This window comes from Meles meles, chromosome 21, assembly GCF_922984935.1.
Source record: "Meles meles chromosome 21, mMelMel3.1 paternal haplotype, whole genome shotgun sequence".
Taxonomy (NCBI): domain Eukaryota; kingdom Metazoa; phylum Chordata; class Mammalia; order Carnivora; family Mustelidae; genus Meles; species Meles meles.
In genome coordinates this window covers 43,887,085-43,913,714 of record NC_060086.1, presented here as the reverse complement: position 1 = coordinate 43,913,714, position 26,630 = coordinate 43,887,085, and the positions used below count along the sequence as shown (strand labels likewise).

Sequence of the window (26,630 nt, the reverse complement as noted above, 5' to 3'; positions counted from 1 at the left end):
GGTGCACGAGGTCCACAGGCGTCCACGAGGACAGGCCCGATGCCGTGCACTCTACCCGTCACCAAAATGCCAAACCTCTGTCACCAAACAACACGCTGCCGTCTGCCCTAAGCCCACGGGGCCGGGTGGGGCTCAGGCCATCTCCAGGGCTCCCATGTGCGGTGCCCACCACAGGGGCCAGCTCCGCCAAGCAAGGCTCGAGTCCTGCCCAACCGCACCCTGGCCAGGCTCCCCGGCTAGGCCCAAAGAAGCCATGGCGGCCAGGGACCCCCCGAGGCCAAGAACCCCCCACGCTGCAGGTAAGCCCCCCAGTCAGGAGCTGGCCCTCACAGGGGACCAGAAACAAAGCCCCGGCAGGTGAGGGGGCCGCTGATGCCTGGCTCCCCGTGTGCGCCGACCGCCTGGCCGGGCCCCGTCCGCTCCAGCCACGGTTTGCTCCCGTGAGTGTGCGAACAGCGTGGACGGCGGGGCTCACTGAATCTTCCCCGGGACACGACCCGCATTCAGAGGTCACCTGCTTCTCTCAGGAACACACAGGACCTCCTACTTTCCCCGAGGGGTCACTGAGGGCCAGGCCCACGCGGACGTTCTCAGCGGCGCCATAGGGGTCGGGCGACTGAGAAGTCAGGCTCTGAGGCCATAGCACCGTCCACACCACACGGCAAGGCCAGGCTCTCGCTGCCACGCCACTGACTGTCTCAGCTCTATCTTTACGCTGGCTCAGATAGGACCTTCCAGAACATGAAGGTTCCTCATTTTCGACTCTGGAACCTTCCCCGAAGGACACCTCTTGCTCCTGACCCTTCCGGATTCTCTCCATGCTGTGTTCTGAGAAGTCGTTCCAGGTCTGTATCCGGCTCACCCACTTTCTCTCCTGGTTTTGTCGAATACTGTTTAATTTGTTGAGTTAAGAATTGTTCATTTTGAGGGGGGCCAGGGTGGCTCAGTCTGTTAAGCACCTGCCATCCGCTCAGGTCCCTGGGGTCTGGGGTCGAGCCCCTTGCTCACAGAGGGTCAATCGGGGTCAGCACGCGCAACCCTCTCCTCCTCTCTCTGAAATACGTCAACCTCGAGCGCGGGAAAGCGCGAGAGAGGAGCCGCCAGGGGTGCCGCGAGAGCGACGCGAGAGCTACTGCCCAGCGCCCGCTGGACGTGCCGCTGCCGGGAACCTGACGGCAGGTGTCCCCCCCAGGGGCCTTCTGCCACAGGCACCCCAGACCCCCAAGGCCATGCGGGCCCCACGCTGCTTCTCTTCCTCCCCACTGCGGCCTGCGGTGCTCGGCAGGGCTGCTTCTCTGCGCCCGTCTCCCCTGAGCGTTCGGGACCCTGTGACGTCCGGAAATCTGAAGCCGGCTCTCGTGCACGGTGGCCCTCAACTTGCGCTGTGTCCTGGCGCCATCCCGGCACGAGGCCCCTGGGGGGGAGCGAGGCCCTCCTCACTGTCCGCACGGGCAGCATCCGTCCATCCCATCAAGAAGCGGCTTCTTTCCACTGAGAGCAAATACTCGTGAGGGACCGCGTGGGAGGACGTCAGGGCCCTGGCCCTCAGCACAGGGCCCTTGTCCGTCTCACAGCGCCATGACGCCGGACGCTCCAGTTGGGCCCTGGGGCCGGGGCAGCGCCTCCACGTGGCCCCGTGTCCGCTCACCCTCTTCGAGGATGTGGGTTACCCCCTCTGCGTCCCTGCCCAGACCCCGTTCTGAGTTGCGGTGTCCACGGAGCAGAGCTGAGACACGCAGGCGGGACCTGCTCCCTGGGAGGGAGCCCAGAGAGGCCCCCCGCAGCCGCGCACAGGCGAGCGCACACGCGCACACGCGCTCCCCGTGGCATCTCCCTCTCCTCCCCAAGCAGACCCTGTGTCTGTGCCTGGTTGAGACCAAATCGGCCGCGCCAAGGGTGGGCTGGGAGGTGACAAACGCTGGCCCACCCTTGCCTCAGAAGGAGGAGGGCGCCCACCTCCCTCCCTCTCCACCACCAGCCATCACTTGTCTCGTCTGGAAATTAGAGACCCCAGCCGAGGAACCCTGACCACGGACGGTATGCGCGGACCCTGCACGGAAACTGCCGAGAGGTGCTCGCAGGCGTCCCCGGGGCTGGAGGCGCCGCAAGCTTCCCTTCTCTTCCCCGGGAAGTGCCTGCCACTCACCCCGTGGGCCAGAGTGAGGGAAGCTCCCGTCCCCTCACCCATGCGGGAGCTCTGCTGGTGGGGACAGAAGGCCCGGCCTGCGGTGCCCAGTTAGGACACCCAGCCGCCTTACTGTCTGCACCCTAAAAAGGGACGCAGGGGCAGCTCCACAGAAAGTGTTCACAGTGACTCGGGACTGGGATCGCTATGTGTCACCATGCTGCACTCAGGAGGCCCACGAGGGGCGGGGCCCGGCATCAAGCCAGTGATGGGCTCAGAGCCGCCGTCCCACCTCAAGAAGTGCCTCACTCCCCAGGAAGATCAAAGGCTGCCCGGTGGCTCGGGTCCGTCAGGCCTTCCCTGCCCCCTCGGCAGGGACTGTGCCGACTGGACCTACAAGCCGCCCCGATGCCTTCTCCAGCCTGCGGGGTGGGACCGCACGGGACCACGTGCCGGGCCTGGACGTGAGCCGAGCTCCCAAGACGCCAGGCCAGGGCCACTCCCACCGCCCAGTGCCCCAGCGGCCGGGCGGAGCGGGGAGAAGGGACGGGCACGGTCCAGGAGGACCGGCGAGCCTCGACCTCGCTGACGGGGAGGGGGCGGCTGGGCGGCGAACTTACGGGGATGTGAGGTAGAGGCACCCGCCCGTTGACCTGGACGCTCTCCTGCATCTCCCGGCGGTACTGCCTGCGGATCCTGTACGGCGGGACTCCATCCCTGCGCGGGAGAGAGCCTCGCGTGAGCACACGGCACAGCGCAGCCAGACCGCCCCGCTGGCGGCTCAGCGCGGTCTCTCCCCTGCTTGTAAAGGTCTATTTATTCGGGGCGCCGGGGGGGCTGCGTCGGTGAAGCGTCTGCCTTCGGCTCAGGTCACGATCCCGGGACCCTGAAGGAGCCCCGCGTCCGGCTCCCTGCTCGGAGGGGGCCTGCCGTTCCCTCGCCCTCTGCTCCCTGCTGTGCGCTGTCAGATGAAGAAATAAAATCTTTAAAAGAAAGAAAGAAAGAAGCAAGCAAGCCAACCCGCGGCCCTGGGAGGCAGAGTGGCTAACGGGAGCCCAGAGCACGTGACGATGCCCGCAGAGCGCGAGGCCCACAGAGGACGGCTTCTCGGCATCCCTGTCTCCTCCTCACTGAAGGACTCTGACGGATGGAAGGCAGGAGTCTCCAGATCGTCTGGCTGTCGGAGGACCCTGGCCTGCCCGGCCTGCCCGGCCTGCCCTGGGTGCCGTCTGGAGACGTAGGCTCCTGCCTCCTTCCCAAGCACGGCCCGGGGGAGGGGCGCTGGGGGCCCGGGGCGTGTCTGAGCCCGGCTGCCCTGACTTGAGGGCGTGTACATGCAGCCGCCACACTGATCTCACTTTAGCAGGTGTCGTGTAGTTGTCCCACGGGGCCAGCACAGGGTGCCCAGTGTGTCCTGACCCAGGTCCCGGGCAGCCCCACACCCCCCAGCTCAGCGGCTTCGTCGGCAGGCAGGAGGCCACACTAGCCTCTCATAATGCTCTGCCGCTGAGCCCTCGTCTAGGTGCAAAGTCTGTGCTCTGGTTCAGAGTGAGGGAGGAGGAGGCTGGGACAGGGTCTCCCTTTCCTGCCTCGGTTTCCCCGGCTGTCAGGGCCCCGGCAGGGTGTGCAGTGTGGCTACCTCAGCAGCCCGGCAGGGGCACTTACGGGCTCGGGTGTCAAGGAACAGGGGAGTCACACACCCAAAACACCCTGACACATCCCCAAGGGGTTGTTCGGGTTTCCTGAGCCCGATTCCTTGCTTCTCCTGCGTTCTGAAAGGCACTCAATTCCACACAGCTCTGCGGTCAGACGCTGTCCCCGGACACCCACGTCCGAAGGCAGCAAGCCAAGCCATTGCTCGTACTGGGCGGCTGACAGGCTGGGGCAGTTGCCCCAGGGGCCAGAATTTGGACGAACACACACCCCTACTCTTTGCCTCTGATGTACACTGAGGTGTTTTCTGTTCCAAACTAACTGTCCCTACACTTCTGGGTCTTGGTGTAAACCAAGGAAGAGAATATCAGGAAAAAAAATTATTTTAAAAGCTTAAGTTCTTTCCTTTAGCAAATGGATGTCCATTCTTGAAATTACGAGACTTTGCAAGAAAACACGTGCTGGCCAATTAATTTCCACTGCAGCGCCAATTTCAGGGACGAGAGAACCAGCTGCTACAAAGGCCCGCTCCCAAGCTGTCACCCGCTTGCGGGGGTCGGAGCAAGAGCCAAGACCACAGTCCGCTCCAGCAGGACGCTGCTAACCGTGTCAGCGTCTCATCTGAGAGAATGAAATGATCGGGACAGACCCATCTCATGATGTTACCACCACGTGGGTCCCAGATGCCACGCGGGGCTGGCTGGTGTGGCCCAGCAACGGTGCAAGCTGGCCGGGCCTGCACACCCCGAGGCAGCGTGGGGAGAACACGTGGCACAGGCCAAGAAGAGCTCACGCTGGGGGCGGCTACCGAGGGGGCCACAGTGTTCGGATGGGTTCCCTGCGGAGAGACGGGTTGTGGGACCCTACTCGTCCATGTGAAGAAAGAAGCTGGCTGGGGACGGACGCCCCGACGGCCGGCTGACATCGGCCGCTCCTGTCCCTGCGGTCCCGGGGTCGGGGTACGGGGACACTTCACACCTGGCCCGCACACCTTTGGTCCCGCCAAAGGCTTTCCTCCGGCCCTGACGGTGGTGGAGAGCGCCGGGGTCCGGCTGCCGGCCCCGGCTGGGGACATCCTGTCAGAGACAGTCAGGTGACTGAAGTGGGGTAAATCTGACGTTCGTGGGCGGCCATGACCCCAAATGACCTTGGCAGGCTGGCCGGGCCACAGAGTTTTATACCACTGGACTTCTGATGTGCGTTTGGGTCCCAAAAAGCCACTTGCCAAAAACCAAAGCAGAGTGTCAGAAATGAGTTCTTTCCCACAAAGGGAAGGCTTCCCTGGAGACAACAATGGAAGAATAAGGTCCCCTGAGACCAGTGAGGGACGCGGAGGCCCCGGGTGGCTCCAGTTGCCGAGGCCTCTGGGACACAGGCGGCCCCCACCGCTATCTCAGTCCTCTGGGCACTGGGGCCAGCACAGACCCAGCGGCACCAGCTGCCGTCCGGCTCCTGTCGTCCCAGCTCCCGCGCGGAGTCCGCACGGGCACGAGGTGTGGAGCAGCGACAGAGGGAACTGACGGAGGGGGACCCCGCACAGCCAGCACCCTGGGCGCCACCGCCGGCCCTGCTCAGCCCCCGGCCCCCCCCCACTAGTCTTCCTGGTTTCGAAGGTCCCAGCAGCCTTGGCCTCAGGGAAGCAGCTGCCGCAAACTCAGGGTGTTTTGTGATCCTCCTGGCAGCGCAGCCTGTCTGTGCACCAGAGGCGGGGGTGGGGGGGACCACACGTTCTCCAGGAAGACGAACCCTGCTGGGGACAGCACAGGACCCGCCCGAGAGGAGGGGACTCACACGCTGCTGTCGGTGAGGGACAGGCTGTCAGCGTCACTGGACAGGCTCTGCTGCTCGCTGTCGTTGGCGCTGGTGGCCGGGGCGAGCGCATAGCCGGAGCTGACGTAATAAGGGTTGACAGGCTCTCGCCAGGACCCGCACCTGTGGACAGGGAGCAAAGGTCAGCGGCGGCCGACACCACGTGGCGCTCCCCCACCTCCTGAGAGTCACCCGGACGTCCGATTCCTGAGCCGCGCGCGCAAGCCCTCCAGAAGAGACAGCACAGAGGGCCGGGGTCTCCGTCCTGCCTCTGGCCGCTGCTCTTCCCACACCACTCGCTTAAGCCCTGGGCATCTTCCAGATCCTTCCTGCGCGCTTACGCACACGCCCAGGTGAGCGCGCAGGCCGCCACCTAACTACAGTGGGACGTGCGCACTCTGCAGGCTGACGTGCTGCGGGGTAAACCCCAACTCCAGAGGCAGCAGCGTCACCGGCGTCCTCCACCTACACGCGTCCCCCAAGAGCGCGAGGACACCGCAGGTCGAGGCAGCCAGGACTCTCGTGCACGCATTCAAGAGCTGTCACGGGACGGAACGTGCGAAGACAGGAGGGGACAGTATGTGTCACGCTGCCTGCTGGTCACTTCCTCCCCCTTTGGAAGAAGGCCCCCTTCTGGGACCACACACAGATTGGCCGGAACGTGCCGCCAGGTTTCAGTCTGCGCACCCGAGAGACGACCGGGTGGCACCATTTACACCCCGTCCCCCTCCGTCACCTGCTCATGCCTTTCGTCCGCTTGCCACCGGGATGTCGGGAGTTTCCCAGAATCTGTTGAAGCCTTAAAACACTTACTATTAACTTGCAGGTACACGTATAAAATACACTTTCTCCCTAAATGTCACTTTTCTAACTTGTTTAGACTGATTTTGGTCACACGGAAGTCTTCGTTTCTACAAAACCAGGCTTACCAATCTTTTCCTTCATAGGCTCTTTTGCATCTCGGTTGGCAGGCCTTCCTCATTCCAAGATTAAAACTGTATTCTTTTATCTTTCCCCAAATGCTCAGGTAATTTTTTTAAATTTACAACTTCACCTAGAGTGGTGGGTATATTATCTACCTCGTTTCCTTGCATCAAAGTGGAGAGTCCGTTGTTAGCACCAAATACTGAATAATCCACCTTATTCTGAGTAATTTTCAAGGCCAATCTTGGTCCTCCCTTCGCGTGCCTCTTTCTGGAGGCTGCGCTCTCCTCCTGTCTAGACTCTGCTCCCAGGCCACCTCCCCAAAGATCGTCCTCACACAGCAACACACGGGTCCTGGGCCAGGGGACACACGATAGCACAGTTCTCCCTATGCGGGCCCGTCGAGTCCTCCTGGTGGCCGGGGTACGCACCTTGAGTGCTCAGTGATTCGTACGCCTCGAGCCCCAGCCTCACTGCTGACAACGGGACCCAAACGCTTGTCACATGGAGGGACAACAGCCTGTACTGAGTGCTGGGGACCTGGGATGAACCGTGCCACCCTCAGCGCAGAAGGAGGGAAACCAGACTGCTGCTCAGCTGACAGAAGCTCTGTGGACAATGGTCAGCAGATCGACAGAACTTTCTGGAAGCTCCAATCCCAACCACACACACAGTGAGAAAAGATGCTTCAGCAGGACTGGGGACCAGGCACCTCAGCATCCTGAACGCCCGTCCCACAGGCTGGGCCGGGCACGCCGTCGCTGGAGGAGAGGCCCGAGCAGGTGGGGCCAACTCTCCCGGAGGCCTGGGCACCACGGTCTCAGGAGGGGCAGCACCCGAGGCCTCGGACAACAGCAGAGTGCCAACCAGCGAAGGAGGAAGGCCGGTGACACGGCCACATCCCTTACGTCCCAGCTCCACGTCCCCGCAGCAGAGAGCGGTCAGTCACTGTCCCTGCACACTGGGCCTCCTGACCCACCTGCCACCCCCGTGGAGGCCACGAACCAGTTCCAGCCGAGGCAGGGCGGTGAAGGCGCTCAGAACAGGGTCCGGCCAGGGGCTCGCGGCCGGGGATGGGGACGTGGACAGTGACACAGACAGCCTGTCCCTGGTCCTGTGTTTGTTTACAGCTCGCCCAGGTGACATCTGACGTGAGGCAGACAAAACGACGTGCGCCTGCAGGGCCACTAGACTGATTCTGACTGTGGTTTTAAATTGTTTTAAACGAGGCGGCACTCGCCACCGGGGCAGAGCACACACCACGGAGCCCGCCGGCGCTCCCGCCGCGGCGTCTTCACGGGCCTGGCGCTCCCGCCGCACCGGCGAGCAGAGCCGCCGCCGCAACCACGACCCAAGTTCCGGCCGCAGGCGCGCGCGAAGCGAACGGTTCTCGGCCGCTCCGTGCGGTGGAAGAACTCCCAGTTCTGGCCACAGAAACACGATGTGGTCCAACGACAAACGCTCCAGTGAAAGAGCGAAGAGCAGCCGGCGCGGGGGCCACACGGGGGAGCGCGGCCGCGGCCAGCCCTGCCGGGACGCAGACTCCGTCTCGCCGCGCGGCTCCGGCCGCTCCGAGCAGAGACTCCAGACAGAACGTCCGACTTGAGGCCAACAGCGAGGAAGGGAGGGTTTCGGGGCTTCCGAAGCCGCCGCCGGGACACAGCGAACCGCTGCGCACGCGGGCGGGAGCAAAGAGAACGCCGGACCAGAGGGAAGACTGGAAAGGCCGAGGCCCTCCTGCGCTCGCTTCCCCTTCGAACCTTCCAGACCGTAAGGCTCCGCCGCCGGCCGCAGGCCAGAGCGCTCCGGCGCGGGAGCCGCGAGAGGACGCGGCCGGAGGGAAGCGCGACCCGCGGGACCGCCAGGAAGCGGGGCGGGGCGGCGCGTTCTCTCCGGGTCGCGGGACGGAGGCTCGAGGGGAAGCACGTCCTGCGGCAGGTGAACTCGATCCGCCGATCCCGTCCGCGGGGTCTTCCGGGGCTCGAGAACCGGCAGCTGGAGTTTCCTCCGACGCCGTCCTCCGGGGCGGCCGCTGCGGTCCCGCCCTCGGGCGGAGATGACTTTCCCGCGACCCGAACGCGAGAGCCGGCCCTGCGCGAGCCACGTTCCCGGGAAGACGACCACCGGGGCACCGGCTCCGCCCCGCGACGGCCGGAGGGACGACACGCCGCCCCGCCGCCCGGCTCCGCAGAAGCCGCTGCCCCAAGGACAGCGTCAGTCCAGGCTCCTGCCGCGACGCTCCCCACAGTGACCGCCACGGGTGCCTGTGCCGCTTCGGGTGACCGCGCGTCCCGCCCGCTTGGGCCCCGCCTGACGCCGCACTCCGGACGTCCTGTGACCTGCATGCGCCGGAGACGCGCTCCCTGGGCGGGACACCCGCTTCTACAGAGTCTCGCGCGCTGGCGGCGGGAAAGGAAAACGGACACGCCATGGACGCAGAACCCGGATGGCAGCGCCGGAAACAACGGAATCACCGCAAGACCGGCCAGCACGGCCCGGGGTCTCTGAGGGAACGGGAGAGGGTCCCGGGGAGAGACCTGTCCCGCTTCACGGGGTCTCTGAGGGAACGGAGAGCGGTTCCGGGGGAGAGACCTGTCCCGCCGCCCGGGGTCTCTGAGGGAACGGGAGAGGGTCCCGGGGAGAGACCTGTCCCGCTTCGCGGGGTCTCTGAGGGAACGGAGAGCGGTTCCGGGGGAGAGACCTGTCCCGCCGCCCGGGGTCTCTGAGGGAACGGAGAGCGGGTCCGGGGGAGAGACCTGTCCCGCCGCCCGGGGTCTCTGAGGGAACGGAGAGAGAATCCCGGGGAGAGACCTGTCCCGCCTCCCGGGGTCTCTGAGGGAACGGAGAGAGGGTCCGGGGGAGAGACCTGTCCCGCCTCACGGGGTCTCTGAGGGAACGGAGAGCGGTTCCGGGGGAGAGACCTGTCCCGCCGCCCGGGGTCTCTGAGGGAACGGGAGAGGGTCCGGGGGAGAGACCTGTCCCGCCTCACGGGGTCTCAGGGAACGAAGAGAGGGTCCGGGGAGAGACCTGTCCCTCTTCACGGGGTCTCTGAGGAACGGGAGAGGACCCCGAGGAGAGACCTGTCCCGCCTCACGGGGTCTCTGAGAGAACGGAGAGAGGGTCCGGGGGAGAGACTTGTCCCGCCTCACCGGGTCTCTGAGGGAAGGGAGAGAGGGTCCAGGGGAGAGACCTGTCCCGCCTCACGGGGTCTCTGAGAGAACAGAGAGAGGGTCCAGGGAGAGTCCTGTCCCAGTCACGGGGTCTCGGAGGGAACGGAGAGAGGGTCCCGGGGAGAGACCTGTCCCGCCTCACGGGGTCTCTGAGGAAACGGAGAGAGGGTCCCGGGGAGAGACCTGTCCCGCCTCCCGGGGTCTCTGAGGGAACGGAGAGAGGGTCCGGGGGAGAGACCTGTCCCGCCTCCCGGGGTCTCTGAGGAACGGGAGAGGACCCCGAGGAGAGACCTGTCCCGCCTCACGGGGTCTCTGAGGGAACGGAGAGAGGGTCCGGGGGAGAGACTTGTCCCGCCTCACCGGGTCTCTGAGGGAAGGGAGAGAGGGTCCGGGGGAGAGACCTGTCCCGCCTCACGGGGTCTCTGAGAGAACAGAGAGAGGGTCCAGGGAGAGTCCTGTCCCAGTCACGGGGTCTCGGAGGGAACGGAGAGCGGGTCCCGGGGAGAGACCTGTCCCAGTCACAGGGTCTCTGAGGGAACGGAGAGCGGGTCCGGGGGAGAGACCTGCCCCGCCGCCCGGGGTCTCTGAGGGAACGGAGAGCGGGTCCCGGGGAGAGACCTGTCCCAGTCACAGGGTCTCTGAGGGAACGGAGAGCGGGTCCGGGGGAGAGACCTGTCCCGCCGCCCGGGGTCTCTGAGGGAACGGAGAGCGGGTCCGGGGGAGAGACCTGTCCCGCCTCCCGGGGTCTCTGAGGGAACGGAGAGAGGGTCCGGGGGAGAGACCTGTCCCGCCTCACGGGGTCTCTGAGGGAACGGAGAGAGGGTCCGGGGGAGAGACCTGTCCCGCCTCACGGGGTCTCTGAGGGAACGAAGAGAGGGTCCGGGGGAGAGACTTGTCCCGCCTCACCGGGTCTCTGAGGGAAGGGAGAGAGGGTCCGGGGGAGAGACCTGTCCCGCCTCACGGGGTCTCTGAGAGAACAGAGAGAGGGTCCAGGGAGAGTCCTGTCCCAGTCACGGGGTCTCGGAGGGAACGGAGAGCGGGTCCCGGGGAGAGACCTGTCCCAGTCACAGGGTCTCTGAGGGAACGGAGAGCGGGTCCGGGGGAGAGACCTGTCCCGCCGCCCGGGGTCTCTGAGGGAACGGAGAGCGGGTCCCGGGGAGAGACCTGTCCCAGTCACAGGGTCTCTGAGGGAACGGAGAGCGGGTCCGGGGGAGAGACCTGTCCCGCCGCCCGGGGTCTCTGAGGGAACGGAGAGAGGGTCCGGGGGAGAGACCTGTCCCGCCGCCCGGGGTCTCTGAGGGAACGGAGAGAGGGTCCCGGGGAGAGACCTGTCCCGCCTCCCGGGGTCTCTGAGGGAACGGAGAGAGGGTCCGGGGGAGAGACCTGTCCCGCCTCACGGGGTCTCTGAGGGAACGGAGAGAGGGTCCGGGGGAGAGACCTGTCCCGCCTCACGGGGTCTCTGAGGGAACGAAGAGAGGGTCCGGGGAGAGACCTGTCCCTCTTCACGGGGTCTCTGAGGAACGGGAGAGGACCCCGAGGAGAGACCTGTCCCGCCTCACGGGGTCTCTGAGAGAACAGAGAGAGGGTCTGGGGGAGAGACCTGTCCCGCCGCCCGGGGTCTCTGAGAGAACAGAGAGAGGGTCCAGGGAGAGTCCTGTCCCAGTCACGGGGTCTCGGAGGGAACGGAGAGAGGGTCCCGGGGAGAGACCTGTCCCGCCGCCCGGGGTCTCTGAGGGAACAGAAGAGGACCCCGAGGAGAGACCTGTCCCGCCTCACGGGGTCTCTGAGGGAACGGAGAGAGGGTCCGGGGGAGAGACCTGTCCCGCCTCACGGGGTCTCTGAGGGAACGGAGAGGCGCTCCGGGGGAGAGACCTTTCCCGCCGCCCGGGTTCCTGAGGGAATGGGAGAGGACCCCGAGGACAGACCTGTCCCGCCTCACGGGGTCTCTGAGGAAACGGAGAGAGGGTCCCGGGGAGAGACCTGTCCCGCCGCCCGGGGTCTCTGAGGGAACAGAAGAGGACCCCGAGGAGAGACCTGTCCCGCCTCACGGGGTCTCTGAGGGAACGGAGAGAGGGTCCGGGGGAGAGACCTGTCCCGCCTCACGGGGTCTCTGAGGGAACGGAGAGGCGCTCCGGGGGAGAGACCTTTCCCGCCGCCCGGGTTCCTGAGGGAATGGGAGAGGACCCCGAGGACAGACCTGTCCCGCCTCACGGGGTCTCTGAGGAAACGGAGAGAGGGTCCCGGGGAGAGACCTGTCCCGCCGCCCGGGGTCTCTGAGGGAACGGAGAGAGGGTCCCGGGGAGAGACCTGTCCCGCCTCCCGGAGTCTCTGAGAGAACGGAGAGAGGGTCCGGGGGAGAGACCTGTCCCGCCTCATGGGATCCGGGAACGGAGAGAGGGTCCGGGGTAGAGACCTGTCCCTCCTCACGGGGTCTCTGAGGGAACGGAGAGAGGGTCCGGGGGAGAGACCTGTCCCGCCTCACGGGGTCTCTGAGGGAATGGAGAGAGGGCCCGGGGGAGAGACCTGTCCCGCCTCACGGGGTCTCTGAGGGAACGGGCGAGGACCCCAAGGAGAGACCTGTCCCGCTGCCCAGGGTCTCTGAGGGACTGGAGGGCAAGGTCTAAGGTAGTCCTGTCCCCTAGGGCCCTGGGGAATATGGCCTGGGCCGTGGAAGGCGGCGGATACCAGCGTCCGTGTTGCCCCACAGGGTCTGGCCAGCTGATGGCGACCTCCCCACCACAGCCACCCAGGTCCGGAGCACACCGTGCTCCCGCCTCTCACAGGGGTGCCCTCCCGGCGCTGAGCCCGGACACCCATGGAACAAGGGCAGCTTGAGTCCGACACAGACGCGACACCAGATGCTAACCCAGAGGACAAAGAATTGTGTCGCCTACTGTGGCTGAGCCCAGCGCGGGCAGCGCTTTGCAGCTTGCCTGCCGGGGCCCCTTCTCCCTGAATGGCCACTCCTTCCCACCGGCTCCTCACCACGCCTTTCTATTTTTTTCAAGATTTTATTTATTTGAAAGAAAGAGGGGGAGAGAGCGCAAGCACAAGTGAGGGGAGGGAGCGGGACAAGCAGAGCACAGCGCCTGACTCGGGCTGCATCTCCGGACCCCGAGATCCTCACTTGAGCGAAACCAAGACCCGGTGCTGCACTGGCGGACTCAGCCAAGCTGCTTCAGTCAGATTTGTAAAAATCTCTGTCCCCGCCTCTGCTCCTCCCTGCTCCCTTCCCTCTCTGCAAAAAAATAGTCAATAAAAATGAAAAATAGTTCCCAACCTCTAGCGATTGTCAGCAGCAGGGCTGCCCCGAATCGCCTGCTTCTCCCGAGGTGAGATCTCGCCTCCTCAAAACCCTCTGCGGCCTAACCTGCCCCCCACGGGGGGGGGGGGACCACTCGGACCCCCCCATCCGCCTGCAGCCTGCACCTGAGCACCCGCCCCACAAGGACACTCCTGTCAACCCCCTCAGTCTCGCGTCCTTGAGTGACGGTCTTGTGATTTTTTTCTCAGAAATTCAGGCATCTATTGTATTAGCGTCCCCGTTCGGCCCTGGCTGCTCCGGCACAGAGATAGTGCCTCCCGCAGGTCACCGGGAAGCGCGCTCAGCGTTCCAGGAAAGCGCTTGGGTTTCTGTCCCACAGCAGCTCTGCACGCCCGGCTGACGAGCTGGCCCCACTGGCCTCTCGCATTCACGTCGGTCTGGAGGGAATGTCGGGGACAGACACCCGTGTCCCCACACTGCCTTTCCTAGCAAGTTAGGAGGTCCCTGGTCAGCTCAGGTGACAGGTGGGCCTCGTGGCTGACGGGTCAAGGAAGCCACACGGCCTCCCTCTTTCCTCTGGTCTGCTCACTTCCCGCATCTGAAATGAATCACCGTTAACGTCCCTGCTCTGACCCCCATCCCAGCTGTCTCCTTGGCTGTGTCCTCAGCGGCACCCGGCACAGACACCGTGAACCAGCGCCTTGTACACGACCTCCACTTCCTGACCCTGACCTTGGCATTGTGCTCAGCACCACACATGCCACAAGCCCTGGCCCTGAGCAACAATGGCAGCTGCAGGTCAAGCCCTTCTCTGTGGTGTAGACGAGCGCATCAGTCCTCGAGTGCTACTGCCACGGAACCCGTGCCAGGTGAGCGCAGAGCCTCAGGTCGGCTCACACCCGCTCCTTCAGGGCGGTTCTAGGGCCTCGAGGCAGTGGGGCCGCACTCACCTGTGTCTCTGGCCGGTAAGCAATCGCGGCACGGGACTGAACTCCTTGTGTGGGCGTGTTCTGAAGCCCAAAATGTGACTGCGGTCGCCTCAGTACTGAGCAGCCCTTAGTCACCCACATGACCACGTGAGCATGTCAGGCCTTTGCCCGTCTGTGGGGAGTCCCCTCTGGGAGGGTGCACAAAACCCCATGGGCCATGACTGTCTGTCCCTGCAAACTGTGGGCCCAATGGCTGCTCCTCGAACATCATTTCTTCCTGAGTCTGTGTGACGGTGTCGGGGTCCCCTCCTGTTCTTCCCTGCTGCCCTGCGGGTGATTCCTTCTGGCTCCCCCTCTGATGGGCTCATCTCTTCAGGCTCTCCGTGGGATTTCGTATCTGGGCTGTGGCCTGATGGTGGCCATGGCTACACGTGCCATCTAAACATAATCAGACTCCACGGATTCCAAGTGCAGCCTCCAGCCATGGGGGCCACGCTGCGGGGTGCCTGCTGTGGGGTGACCTGGGGCTGTGGGGCTGGGCAGCCAGGGGGGACCCTCCCACGCCGTAGCCCTAGAAGATCTGTGTGGCTGCTTAAAGTCGCCACATGGCTGCCCGCTCTCCTGTCGTCTGGAGAGCCCAACAGAGCCCTGAGTCCCCGGGAGGAGGGAGCTTACGTCCTACAGGCTGTCTGACACCCCCATGTCTGCAGCTCTGCCGAGGCCTAACCCTGGCATCTGCTTCCGGGAGCCCCGTTCTGTGCGTGACCACCCGTCGCTGCAGACCCACCGCTGCTACAGTTTTCCGCAGGAGTCGCCGTGGGTTTGGATGAAGCGCTTTCTGCCAGACGCCAGAGCCCCCGCAGCTGGAGTCCTGCTTCCGGGGCACCTGGCCCAGTGCAGAAGCAGCCCTGGTCCGGGGCTGGGAAGGTGGGGCCCCACCCCTGTGAGCTGACAAAGGGAAGCCCAAATTTCCCCAAATTTGACCTCGGAGTTAGAGATCCCCTCGGGAGTTTGCTCCCTGAATTTTCTTCTCTAGGTTTAGCCTGGTCAGTTCCTGAACACATCTTTGATCCTAAGACATGCTTGTTGTACAGAAGTGCAGAGGACAATGCATGAACCCAAGGCTCCTGTCACCTCCACGGTGACCCCCTCAAGGCCAGCCTGTCACCCCAAGGCCTCGCACACCTCACCCACCCCTGCCGTGTGGCGTGCCGGCGGCCACTACAGCTGCTTCAGCAACGGCTGGTCGGGAGACCCTGACCCCCAAAGCACCAAGTGCCCCTTTCGATCAGGTAGGGAGGAAGCAGGGGCCGTGAGCACCTTCTCCCACCGCTCTTCCCTCAAACTCCTCGAGGCAGAAGGAAAGCAGATGACCTCGTTGTGCCAACAGTGGCCAGCACTGGCCGCCTCCTCCACGTGCCCTGCTCACACCCAGAGGCCCGGCTGAGCACAGCGACCGCGGGGACCGGTCCCGACTAGCGCCCGCCCGCCCAGCCAGCCCGTCCCTCCCCGCGGGCAGCTGGGCCCACGCGCTCTCCCTTTGGTCCTGGGGCCACGCCGGGGGTCCTCACCTCCCAAACCAGCAAGAGAGGCTCCAGCACACCCCACGGCCCCGTGCGCTGGCCACGGGGGCAAGTCGGGGCCTCGCTCCAGACGCGGCAGCCGGGGGTCCGGATTCTGCTTCTGCGCCTGTGGAACTCCTATCGGAAACCGCAGTCACGGAGTCTCTGGAAGGAGCGATACCCACGAAGAGCCGAGAGTGAGAGGAGTGAGCGGCCGCGCCCTGCCCCGCGCCGGGCTCTCCCGCCACACGCGCGCACCCGTCGCCGGCCCGGGGAGCCGCGCACCTGCCCATGGAGGAACAGCCGCCAAGGCGGGCTCCCGCGCTCGGCCTCTGCCGTCCCCGCTGCCAACACCAGCACGCGGAGGAGAGGCCGGCCCGGAAGCCACTGAAGAAAACGCAGGCGGGAGGACGAGGAAGTCGCAAAGCCAAGCCCGGGCAGGTCCCCTGCCCCAGGATCACAGCGGGGGCTTCAGTCGTGCCTCTCAGGGCAAAGAGCGTCACCAGAGTCTGGGGAGACGGGGACGTGGCCTCTCAGACAGAAGTGAAAGCGGGGGCCGGGGTGAGGCGGGGGCCGGCCGGGAGCCGGGACACAGAACAGCCCCGCGGGCAGGCCGGGCACCGGAGTCAGGGAAAGGGCGCCCACCCCGAAGCGGTCACCTCTGGGGGCGCCGGGGGCTTCCGTCAGTGAAGCGAACGACTGGCGCTTTTGGCTGGCGGCAGATCCCAGGGTCGCGAGTCCCGGCCTCCCCCCGAGATTCTCCCCGGCCCTTGCCCCATCCTTCCCTGCGCGTGCGAGTCTGCGAGCGCCCCGCTCGCTCTCTCTGGAAAGAACGAGAAGGAAGCTATCCTCTCTTACTTGTGAATGGCCAAGCTGGCTGAGGGGCAGGAAGGGCCGAGGCGGCCGCCCGGCTGCCGGGGGTCTCTGCCCAGCTCTGACCGAGCCAGAGCACCGCCGGGCCGGTTTGCCCCGTGAGCCCCGGAGTCGCGGCCGCGGCCGCACCGCAGGGAGGCCACCACGCTGAAGCGGCTGCTGTCCCAGGATTCGCCGTCTGTCCCTCCATCCAGGCAGCTCACGGGGCGGCCTGACCCTTGGGCCACTGCCCCGGAACACCACTGCCCCACCCGCCCGCTGCGGGAAGCCGCCTCCCTCAGGCAGCTTCAGTGACTGAAGCCGACAATGGGAGCGCAAGGAAGCGTGACAGCGGCGGCCTCTCCTCCCTGGTGCGCTCCGCCCGGGGCAGCCTGCAGGGTTCGGACACGGCACCCAAACACGCGTGGACAGACAGGACACCAAGGCCACCCCTGGAGAGTCCCGGGCGACCCACCACGCTCCCTCACCTCCAGGCAGCCGTGCAGCAAGGGGCAGTCCCCAGCACAGACGCACATGGGTCCTGGGCCACAGTGAGTTACTTGCGGTCACCTCGGGCCACACTGGACTGTCCCCAGACTGACGGCTACGATGCTCCCAGCCAGCTCCTCCCCTCTGAGAACACGGCTGTCTCCAGTCTGTGTGCTCCTCTCTCCCTGCACAAGGCTCCGTCTCTCTGCTGAACGCCGCTTTCCGGTCCTGAACAGTCCCGCTGGGACGTCCTACAGAGAGTCAGGAGAACAGTCTCCACCCTACAAGCACCGGGCAAGTGGCTCCCCGCCTGGGCTCAGCAAACCGCAAAGGTGTGCTTGCTTTGCTGCGTGGACCCCAGACCACCGTGGCTAAGTGTAAGCTCACTTTGTTTGCCTTTTCCTCTGTCTTGAGAAAGTTCTATGCCCAACCGGGGGCTCAAACTCAGGACCCCAAGAACAAGAGGGGCAGGCTGCACTAAGCCAGACAGATGTCCCACATCCGTGGATTCTAACTGAACTAACCAGAAGGAACAGACGCTGAAGTGACTTCTGCAAAGTGAGAAGAGCAGCCCAGGGCGCCTGGCTGGCTCACTTGGGAGACTGTGTGGTTCCTCGTCTCCGGGTCATGAGTTCGAGCTCCACACTGGGACAAAGAGTTTACTTAAAAAGCAAATAAATAAAAATAAAATAGAAATTTAGAAAAGGGGCGCCTGGGTGGCTCAGTGGGTTAAAGCCTTTGCCTTCGGCTCAGGTCATGGTCTCAGGGTCCTGTCGGGCTCTCTGCTCAGCGGGGAACCTGGTTCCTCTCTCTCTCTGCCCGCCTCTCTGTGATCTCTGTGATCTCTGTCAAATAAATACATAAAATCTTTAAAAAAAAAAAAGAAATTTAGAAATAAGTGAAGCTTCAAGCCATTCCACAACATCCCTAAATACACCCGTAAGGAACGCCTGGGTGGCTCAGTCGGTTGAGCGTCTGCCTTCGGCTGCCTTCGGCTCAGGTCATGATCTCAGGGTCCTGGGATGGAGCCCCACATCGGGTTCTCTGCTCAGCGGGGAGTCTGCTTCTCCCTCTCCCTCTGCCTGCTGCTCCACCTACTGGTGCTTTCTCTTTTTCTGTCAAATAAATAAACAAACTTCAAAACAAAAAAATTTCATAAATACACCCATAAATTCAAGAGACTTCAGGCTTGTAGAACCACATGCCTGGAATTCAGGTCTTTGTCATCAAACACTTGAAGGCAACATGGTTAAATCCGTTTAAGGATATAAGACATTAACGGACAGGGGCGCCTGGGTGGCTGAGTCAGTTGGTTAAGAGTCCAACTCTCAGTTTCAGCTCAGGTCATGATCTCAGGGTCGTGGGATCAAGCTCCGACTTGGGCTCTACGCTCAGTGCAGAGTCTGCCTGAGATTTTCTCCCTCTGCTCCTCCCGGCTCGCCCACACGTTCTCTCTAAAATGAATAAAGAAATACAACCTTTAAATATATATAAATATATATACATTTTTTTTTTGAGAGAAAGAGTAAGTGCACCTGGGTGAGCACGGAGAGGGAGGGACTCTGCTGAGCGTGGACCCCAACATAGGGCTTGATCCCAAGACCCTGAGATCATGACCTGAGCCAAAACCAAGAGCTGGACACTCAACTGACAGGGCCCTGCAGGTGCCCCATACATATATATTTTTAAATTGTTTTTTATATTTAGGTATCGTTGACTTACAAGGTTAGATCGGTTCCAGGCACACAGCACCGTGGCTCCACAGGTCTATGTTAGGTCACGCTCACCGGAGCGTAGCTGCCGTCACAACGCTACCGCAGCTCGGCTGGCTCTTCCGAGCACCGCACCTTCCATCCTGGGGACATCCTCATTCCCTAAGTGGAAGCGTGCACCGCCCACCCCCCATCCCCCATTCTTCCCGTCCCAGAGGGACGTTCTTGATCATCTCATGAATCAAGGCAAGTACAAGGCCCCTCACCGAGGGTTCTAGTCATGCCAAGTGTACCTTCGTGCGTGAGCCTTCCTGGGCCTCCTGGGAAGGGGGGCGGCCGTGTGCATGCAAGGCCCAGGAGGGGGCTGAAAAGCACCTCAGGAAACAAACCGTCACTGGAAGGCAACTCAGGCACAGGCACCACTCAGCAGATGCTCATCTGGTGGGGCCTGCAGGGGCCTTGGGACCACGGCCGAGTCATGTGCAGGGACCATGTGACCATAGCCAGGTCACAACAAGCAGCTTCCACACTGACGTGTCAACAGTATTTGACCAGATTTTATGCGAGAACAGAAGCCTGACAAAAACCACTGGAAATGGGGCGCCTGGGTGGCTCTGTGGGCTAAAGCCTCTGCCTTCAGCTCGGGTTGTGATCCCGGGGTCCTGGGATCGAGTCCCGCATCGGGCTCTCTGCTCACGGGGAGCCTGCTTCCTCCTGTCTCTGCCTGCCTCTCTGCCTACTTGTGATCTCTGTCAAATAAATAGATAAAATATTAAAAAAAAAAAAAAAACACGGGATGTGGGATGCTTGGGTGGCTCAGTCACTTAAGCTGCTGCCTTTGGCTCGGGTCATGATCCCAGGGTCCTGGGATAAAGTCCTACATCAGGTTCCCTGCTCGGCAGGGAGTCTGCTTCTCTCTCTGCCTCTGCTGCTTGTGCATGCGTGCGCTTGCGCGCTCTCTTTCTCCCTGACAAATAAATAAATAAACACTGGAAGTCACGTCATTAGGATCCTACCCTGTGCCATCACAGGATCCGAAACAACACATTAGCCTACGAAATAAATTTGACTGATAGCTATTTTGACAAGACAAGTAGTAATTTATACTAAACACACAGCAACTGGTCCGCACCAGTCCCTTCACCTCCACAAGCCGAAGGGCGGGGCATCCTGAACTCAAATGCTGCCAGGCCTGTCGCCAACCTGCGCCCGAGGAGCCAGTCAGGCCAGGCGAGAACACCAATGACACGTCACCAAGCAACCTCCTGCCCAAGGCAGCTCCCGACGCCCCAGCCCCTCCCCAGAGCCTGGGCCTCAGTGAGACCCAAGCGACAGTGGCAGGACACAGGGGCCCACCACCATGGCTCTGCGGACGCCCTTCTCTGGTCCTACGAGTCTCGCTCCCTTAGCGGAAGGCATGGAGACTGCCGTCTAGAAGGAGCTTTCCCGAAGCCTGAAGCTCCACACACATCACTGAAGCGCAGACTGTGATGACTCCTGTGACAGCCCCACACCCGCGAAACCGCTGCCACAATCCAGACAGCAAGTGCACCTCTCAGCCCCATGTTTCCCTGCGCCCCTCCAGAAGTCCTCTGGGTGGTCCCCTCTCCCCCGAGGCCGCCAGCGGGAATTCTGTATAAAGGGCACCACACAGCGAGCTATGTGCTCCCTTTCGTCCGGCTCCCTTCGCTGGGCACGTCTGCTCTGCCGTCTGTGCGGGCTCTGCTCTCATCAGCAGGCTGTCCCCTGTCTGCCAGGTGGCACCGTGCGTTCCAGGTGCCATCGCTGGCTTCTCCACACGCCCAGCCATGGCCCCCTGGGCCGGGCCTCAAGTTCCTGCACTCACATAGGTTCCTCACACGCGCACAACACTGCACGGCGGGCAAAGACCAGCACCACCCCACACCTGCACATCCCTCCCCTGGGAGGGAGTGTGGTCCAGACCCCAAGGTGCGTGGGAGCCACCAAGCCAGAGCTCTTCTCCACCGCCCTCCAGGAGCCAACCACCGAGTGAGATCACCACCCACACCCAGAGCCACAGGGCCAGCCTTCCGCCGCGGTTCTGCCCGGCATCCCGGCCTTACTCCCAGGACCAACCCTTAGGAGGAAGGAAGGAGGGGCCGGCTTCCTAGCCAAGCAGCGTGCTCCGAGAGGTTCGCCTTCTCCCTTAATGGAGCCTCCAACGCCATGAAGAAATGACCAAGACAAAGGCGCCAGAAGAGGCGGGATATGCACGTTTCCTCATTTCCGATGAATCTCCACGAAGTGCAGAGCACCGGCCCCAGGAAGACCCGTTTCCGTGCTTCTCCAGCAGCAGAGACAAGCCAGGCCACGGGGCCCACACTCACACGTAGGTATTATTCTTGTAAAACAAGTAACTCTCCTTGCATCCAAACAACAAGTTTCCACTAGAAATGACAGAAATCAGGCCAATGTCAGCTATAAAATCTCCACCTTACGTGCTCTATGCAAAAATCAGAAATCTGGCCTCTACACAAACTGCCAGCCAAGGTTAACAGCGTCTACACTGACCCCCCCTCCACACCCCCACATACACATCCATCATGAGCTGGAGAGGACACACCCCTGGGGTCAGCCCAGGGGGTGGGAGCAGGTGTGGCCAGAGGCTGGACAGATAGCCTTCTGTGGACACAGAGACCAGAGCGCGTGCGCCCCCCGACAGCACACAGAGATAACTGGCTGTGGGAGGCGAGGGAGGCTCCAGGTGAGAGCTCCCTGCTCAGCCATCCGGCTACCTGGGCACACGGCTGCCCACGGTTACACACTCCGGCCGGCACCTCATCTCTCTACGGGTGGCGCACCCCACCCGACACAGGGTCTGAGCGGCGCAACATATCAAAGGCCCTTTGTGGTCAAAATCAAGCAGTAAGAGGGGAGAATGTGTGTTCCGTGAACATGCACAGCACAGACTGAGCTGGGGGCCACGGGCTGACCCCTCACACTTGCCCCCCACCGCCAGAGGTGCGCAGAAGCAGGCTGGCTCTAGACCGCCCCCAGGGCCAAATTCCCCTCAGCACCACTCCCTAGCCACTGACCTTGGTCAAGCTGCCAATGGAACGACAACGGCCCCTCGCAGCCTTATAAAGATCCCCAGTGTCTTCAGGAACGCACTCACGGCACTTGCCGAGGGTCATCACATGACACAGAAAAGCCCTCCGTATAGCCACGACCATGCCGTCCGGGCACTGGGTCCCTCGCATCCAGAGAAAGCAGCAGGGGGTGGGAAAGCCTCCAGGCAGCAGTTAAAACCCACCATTCCACCTACCTTCCCGTGAGAGTCGATGCAAAGGAGAACAGACGGGACGGGAGGCTCTGAGATCAGAAGCACGAGATCCTCACCGAGCCCAGGCACTGGAGGACAGGGTCCCCAGATCGAGAGGTCGGCAGGCAGGAACGCTGGGGACCATTCCCTCTGCGCCACACTTCCTACACACAGCGGTGCTCCTGAAACCAGCGGCGGGAGATGCACACGGAGGGCCACGGCGATCAGGGCCCTGGCTTCGTTGGGGACCTAAGCATTCAGCTGTGCCAAGAGGCCTTCAACACAGAACCGTGCTGTCTCTGGGGCGCCTGAGCGGCTCAGTCCTTTAAGCAGCTGCCTTCAGCTCAGGTCGTGATCCCAGGGTCCTGGGATCGAGTCGCCCACATCAGGCTCTCTGCTCAGCGGGGAGCCTGTTTCTCCCTCTGTCCACCATTCCCTCTGCTTGTACGTGTGTGCACTCTCTCTCTCTGACAAATGAATAAATAAAATCTTAAAAAAAAAAAAAAAGCAAGCTTTGGAGCGGAAGTTGGAGATTGAAAAAAAAAAGAGGATCTTTGTTAACTGATTGAGCCACACAGGTGCCCCAAAGAAACTAACAAGTGGGACAATAAACACTTTACAGAATCTCCTACTGTAGTTTCTATCGAGTTTTTCTCGTTACAACGAGGATGTAGCTCTCCTTCAGGGGGTCAGCCCACACCTGGTACCACCCTCTCTGGGAAGCCCCCAGCCCCTGAGACCAGAGCTTCCGTGAATCTTCCAGCCCCACAGAAGTGCCGGTCACAGCTCCGAGTCCGGAGAGGCGGCACCTCACGCTGAGAAGTAACAAGTCCCGGCAAACGGCAGGCGATCCGGAGTGACTGACTGGGGTTCCACCTGCACCCGCCCCTCTGCGGCCTTGCAGACGTGAGCCGGAGAACCACAGACACTGGACACTCTGATTTCAGGATGGCAGACCGCGGGGCGCCTGGCTGGCTCTGTGGGTTAAGCAAGCGCCTGCCTTCGATTCAGGTCCTGATCACCGGGTTCCAGCATCGAGTCCTGCATCGGACTCCCTCTCCCTCTGCCTGCCACTCCCCCTGCTCATATTCTCTCTAGCAAATAAATTTAAAATGGCAGCTCACATGTCAGACTCCTGGTGTCTTTAACACAGGTCTGAACCCGTCCGTACTCCAAATGAGATGCAGAGGCTTACAAGATCCCAAGATCCCAAGATCCCACAAAGCTGGGAAGAAGACCTGTTCTCAGCTTTGAAGGTAAAAGACCAGAAGAGTGACTATGGAAAAACGCGGTTTACCAAAAATAATTTTTAAGGGGCGCCTGAGTGGCTCAGTTGTTAAGCGTCTGCCTTTCGCTCGGGTCATGATCCCAGGGTCCTGGGATGGAGCCCCATATCAGGCTTCCTGTTCAGCTGGAAGCCTGCTTCTCCCTCTCCCACTGCCCCTGCTTGTGCTGTTGTCTCTGTCAAATAAATAAAATCTTTAAACAATAATAATTTTTAAAAAACACTTATGGGGGCACCTGGGTGGCTCAGTGGGTTAAGCCTCTGCCTTCGACTCAGGTCATATCTCAGGGTCCCAGGATCAGGCCCCACATCTCATCAGACTCTCTGCTCAGCAGGGAGCCTGCTTCTCCTCTCTCTCTGCCTGCCTCTGCCTGCTTGTGATCCCTGTCAAATAAATAAATAATCTTAAAAACAAACAAACAAATAAAAACACTTATGAATCTAGCCACAGCCATAACTCTGATTTGTTCCCTGGATGTAGCCACCACAAATTCCAAGCCTCGGGTCACCCTCTTCACTTCTCAATGTCATCAGGTAATTCTCAAGACCAAGGTGACAGGCTGTCCGTCCCGCAGCCCCAATCCCAATTCCAGGCAGGAAACCCGTCTGGCCTCTGCACTGAGCACCGAGAAGCAGCCTCCACGCAAACAGCAAACACCCAGAGCAGAAACAGAAAATCTCGAGGGGCTTGTTTTGTGAGAGTTACTGGAGTCTCCTGCTTACATGTTTTCTCTCACAATGTTTCAGAAGGATTCTCCCTCGAAAGGGTTTCACTTTATCCAATGACCTTCACAGGGCCACCTAAGGTGGAAGCCCAACTACAAAGGACCCGCCCAACGTGCCGGCAGGTGGGCAGACAGCGCAGGGACCAGTGTGCGTGCGGGAGCGCGGCCGGGGATGCTCTTCCTGGCCCCACTTTGTTCGCCATGGCACGTTCTCATCTTTAAAGCACCGAACCCAGCGCCACGGACGCCAGGGAACCGGACGTTCCACAGCGAATGAAACTTCAAAGCACCAAGGTCCAGGTCTGACATTCCTTAGGTCCTGCTCTCTCCAGGGCCGGGCCGTCCAGCAGGGCCCACCCACCACTGGCCTCAGCCCAGGCCGACGTCGACCTCAGAACCTGGCGCGGCGCCACATGCAGTCTCCAGCGTCCGCGCGGGCGCAGGGAGGGCGAGCCGGGCCGCGGTGCTGGGAGCTCCAGGTGAGGGGGAAGAAGGCCCCGGCACAGGCGCACCCGCAGGCCTCCGCTTACTGTCCCTCCGGCAAAGGCATCAAGGACGCGGGTCAAAATGTCCGCATCCCCCGCCTGCTGGACAGAGCCGGCCGCGGGGCACAGCATCGCTGCGCTGGGGCGCACACGGGACCGGCGGGGCGGAGTCTGAGTCTGCTGGGCACCGAGTCCGCCGAGACACGGGGTATGGGGCAAAAACTAAGATGGATAAAAGCTAGGTAATTCAAAACACAAAGAAAATGCTAGAAATGTTTGCAGTAATTAGTAAAGTCAACTTTATAAGTGAAATACATGCAAAAGACCCAGAATTTATACTTGACCTACCATATGCTGTGTGACTGACCTAATAATTTTAGGTCATATCCATTTCTCTTAGGAAAATCCCTACTTTGGGGCGCTTGGGTGGCTCAGTGGGTTGAGCCTCTGCCCTCAGCTCCGGTCACAATCGGTAATTATGTTAAATATCAATAAACTATGCCAATTAAAAGGATATAACCTGGGTTTGTTTGTTTTTTTTTTTAAGATTTTATTTATTTATTTGACAGACAGAGATCACAAGTAGAGAGGCAGGCAGAGAGAGAGAGAGAGAAGCAGGCTCCCCGCGGAGCAGAGAGCCCGATGCTGGGCTCAATCCCAGGAGCCTGAGATCATGACCTGAGCCGAAGGCAGCGGCTTAATCCACTGAGCCACCCAGACGCCCCTATAACCTGGGTTTTTAAAAAACTAACCCTATCTAGCTTATAAAAAAAAATAATGTAGGGGCCTCTGCCTTCAGCTCAGGTCATGGTCTCAGGGTCCTGGGATCGAGCCCTACATCGGGCTCTCTGCTCAGCGGGAGCCTGCTTCCCCCCATCTCTCTGCCTGCCTCTCTGCCTACCTGTGATCTCTGTCTGTCAAATAAATAAATTTAAAAAATTTAAAAAAAAAAACAAATTATAACTAACATCTCCAGAAAATTTATAAATGTTGACCCATGAGCAGAAAAAGTACATTAGAGTATATACCCAGAAAACAAGGGCAGAAAACACTTAACAAAAAGATCAGAAAACACAACAAAAAGAAATGGAAAATAGGAAAAAAAGATATTTAAAATTTATTTTTAAAAAATATTTTATTTACTTATTTGACAAAGAAAGAAACATGGTGAGAGGGAGAACACAAGCAGAGGGAGAGGGAGAAGCAGGCTTGCCGCTGAGCGATGTGGAACTCGATCCCAGGACCCTGAGATCGTGACCCGACCCGAAGGCAGACGCTTAATGACTAAGCCTCCCAGGCGCCCCAAGAGATTTAAAATTTAAAGGCTCATTCCAGATGGTCCAACTTCTGAATAACAGGAAACACCAGGGCGCCTGGGTGGCTCAGTGGGTTAAGCCTCTGTGAGACGGCACCGCGGATACAGCACCCAAGCCACATTCAGAGAGGGGAAGCCACAGCCGTCGGAGTATAAACAGAATGGAGTCCGGCCTCCCAGTACAACGCTGTAAGAAAGGAGACGATGCTGCAAATGCTTTAACTTTTTTTTTTTAAGATTTTATTTATTTATTTAACTGAGAGAGAGAGATCACAAGCAGGCAGAGAGGCAGGCAGAGGAAGAGGAGGAAGCAGGCTCCCCGCGGAGCAGAGAGCCCGATGCGGGGCTCGATCCCACGACCCTGGGATCATGACCCAAGTCGAAGGCAGAGGCTTAACTCACTGAGCCCCCCAGGCGCCCCTGCTTTAACTTCCGCACATCACCTCAACTGGATTATAAACCCACTGAATCTCTCCCGCACACGGACCAGCACAGCACCACACGGCAGCCACACAACCCCAGAGAGCGCTGGCACGGTAGTGACACGGGGTCATACAGCAGTCAAGGGGCACCCATGGGGCCGTCAAGCAGCACCCACGGGGCAGTCACGAGGCACCCACACAGCAGTCACAGGGTATGGACAGAGCAGTCACGTGGCAGTCACCCGCACCCACGGGGCAGTCACATGGCACCCACGAGGCGGTCACGGGGCACCCACGAGGCGGTCACGCAGCACCGACAGGGCGGTCACGCAGCAGTCACGGGGGGGGGTGTCACACAGCACCCAAGGGGCCATCACGCGGCAGTCACGGGGGGTCACACAGCACCCAAGGGGCCGTCACGCGGCAGTCACGCAGCACCCACGGGGCGGTCGAGGCACCAGAAGGCTGTCATATGGCAGTCACACGGAAGTCACAAAGCATGCCTGAAGAACCGTCTCAGTGGGGGTGGGAACAGGAAAGGTTTTGGGAGACATGTCTCCAAAAGACAGTTTATCTGACAGGTTTTATAACAATGTAGAGAAATATATTCACAGGCATTTTTTAC

At 61.3% G+C, this 26,630-nt stretch overlaps 1 protein-coding gene across 2 annotated transcripts in view; it reads right to left on the bottom strand.

Annotated features, from left to right (window-relative positions):
* AXIN1 (axin 1) overlaps window positions 1-26,630 on the bottom strand; it is a 55,444-nt gene that overhangs the window by 14,965 nt on the left and 13,849 nt on the right. For both annotated transcript variants that reach the window (XM_045993147.1, XM_045993148.1), the window contains 2 exons: window positions 5,570-5,710; window positions 2,746-2,842 (listed from right to left, as the gene is read on the bottom strand). In XM_045993147.1, coding sequence (XP_045849103.1) covers window positions 2,746-2,842; window positions 5,570-5,710 — 238 coding nt within the window. The remainder of the gene's footprint in view (window positions 1-2,745; window positions 2,843-5,569; window positions 5,711-26,630) is intronic.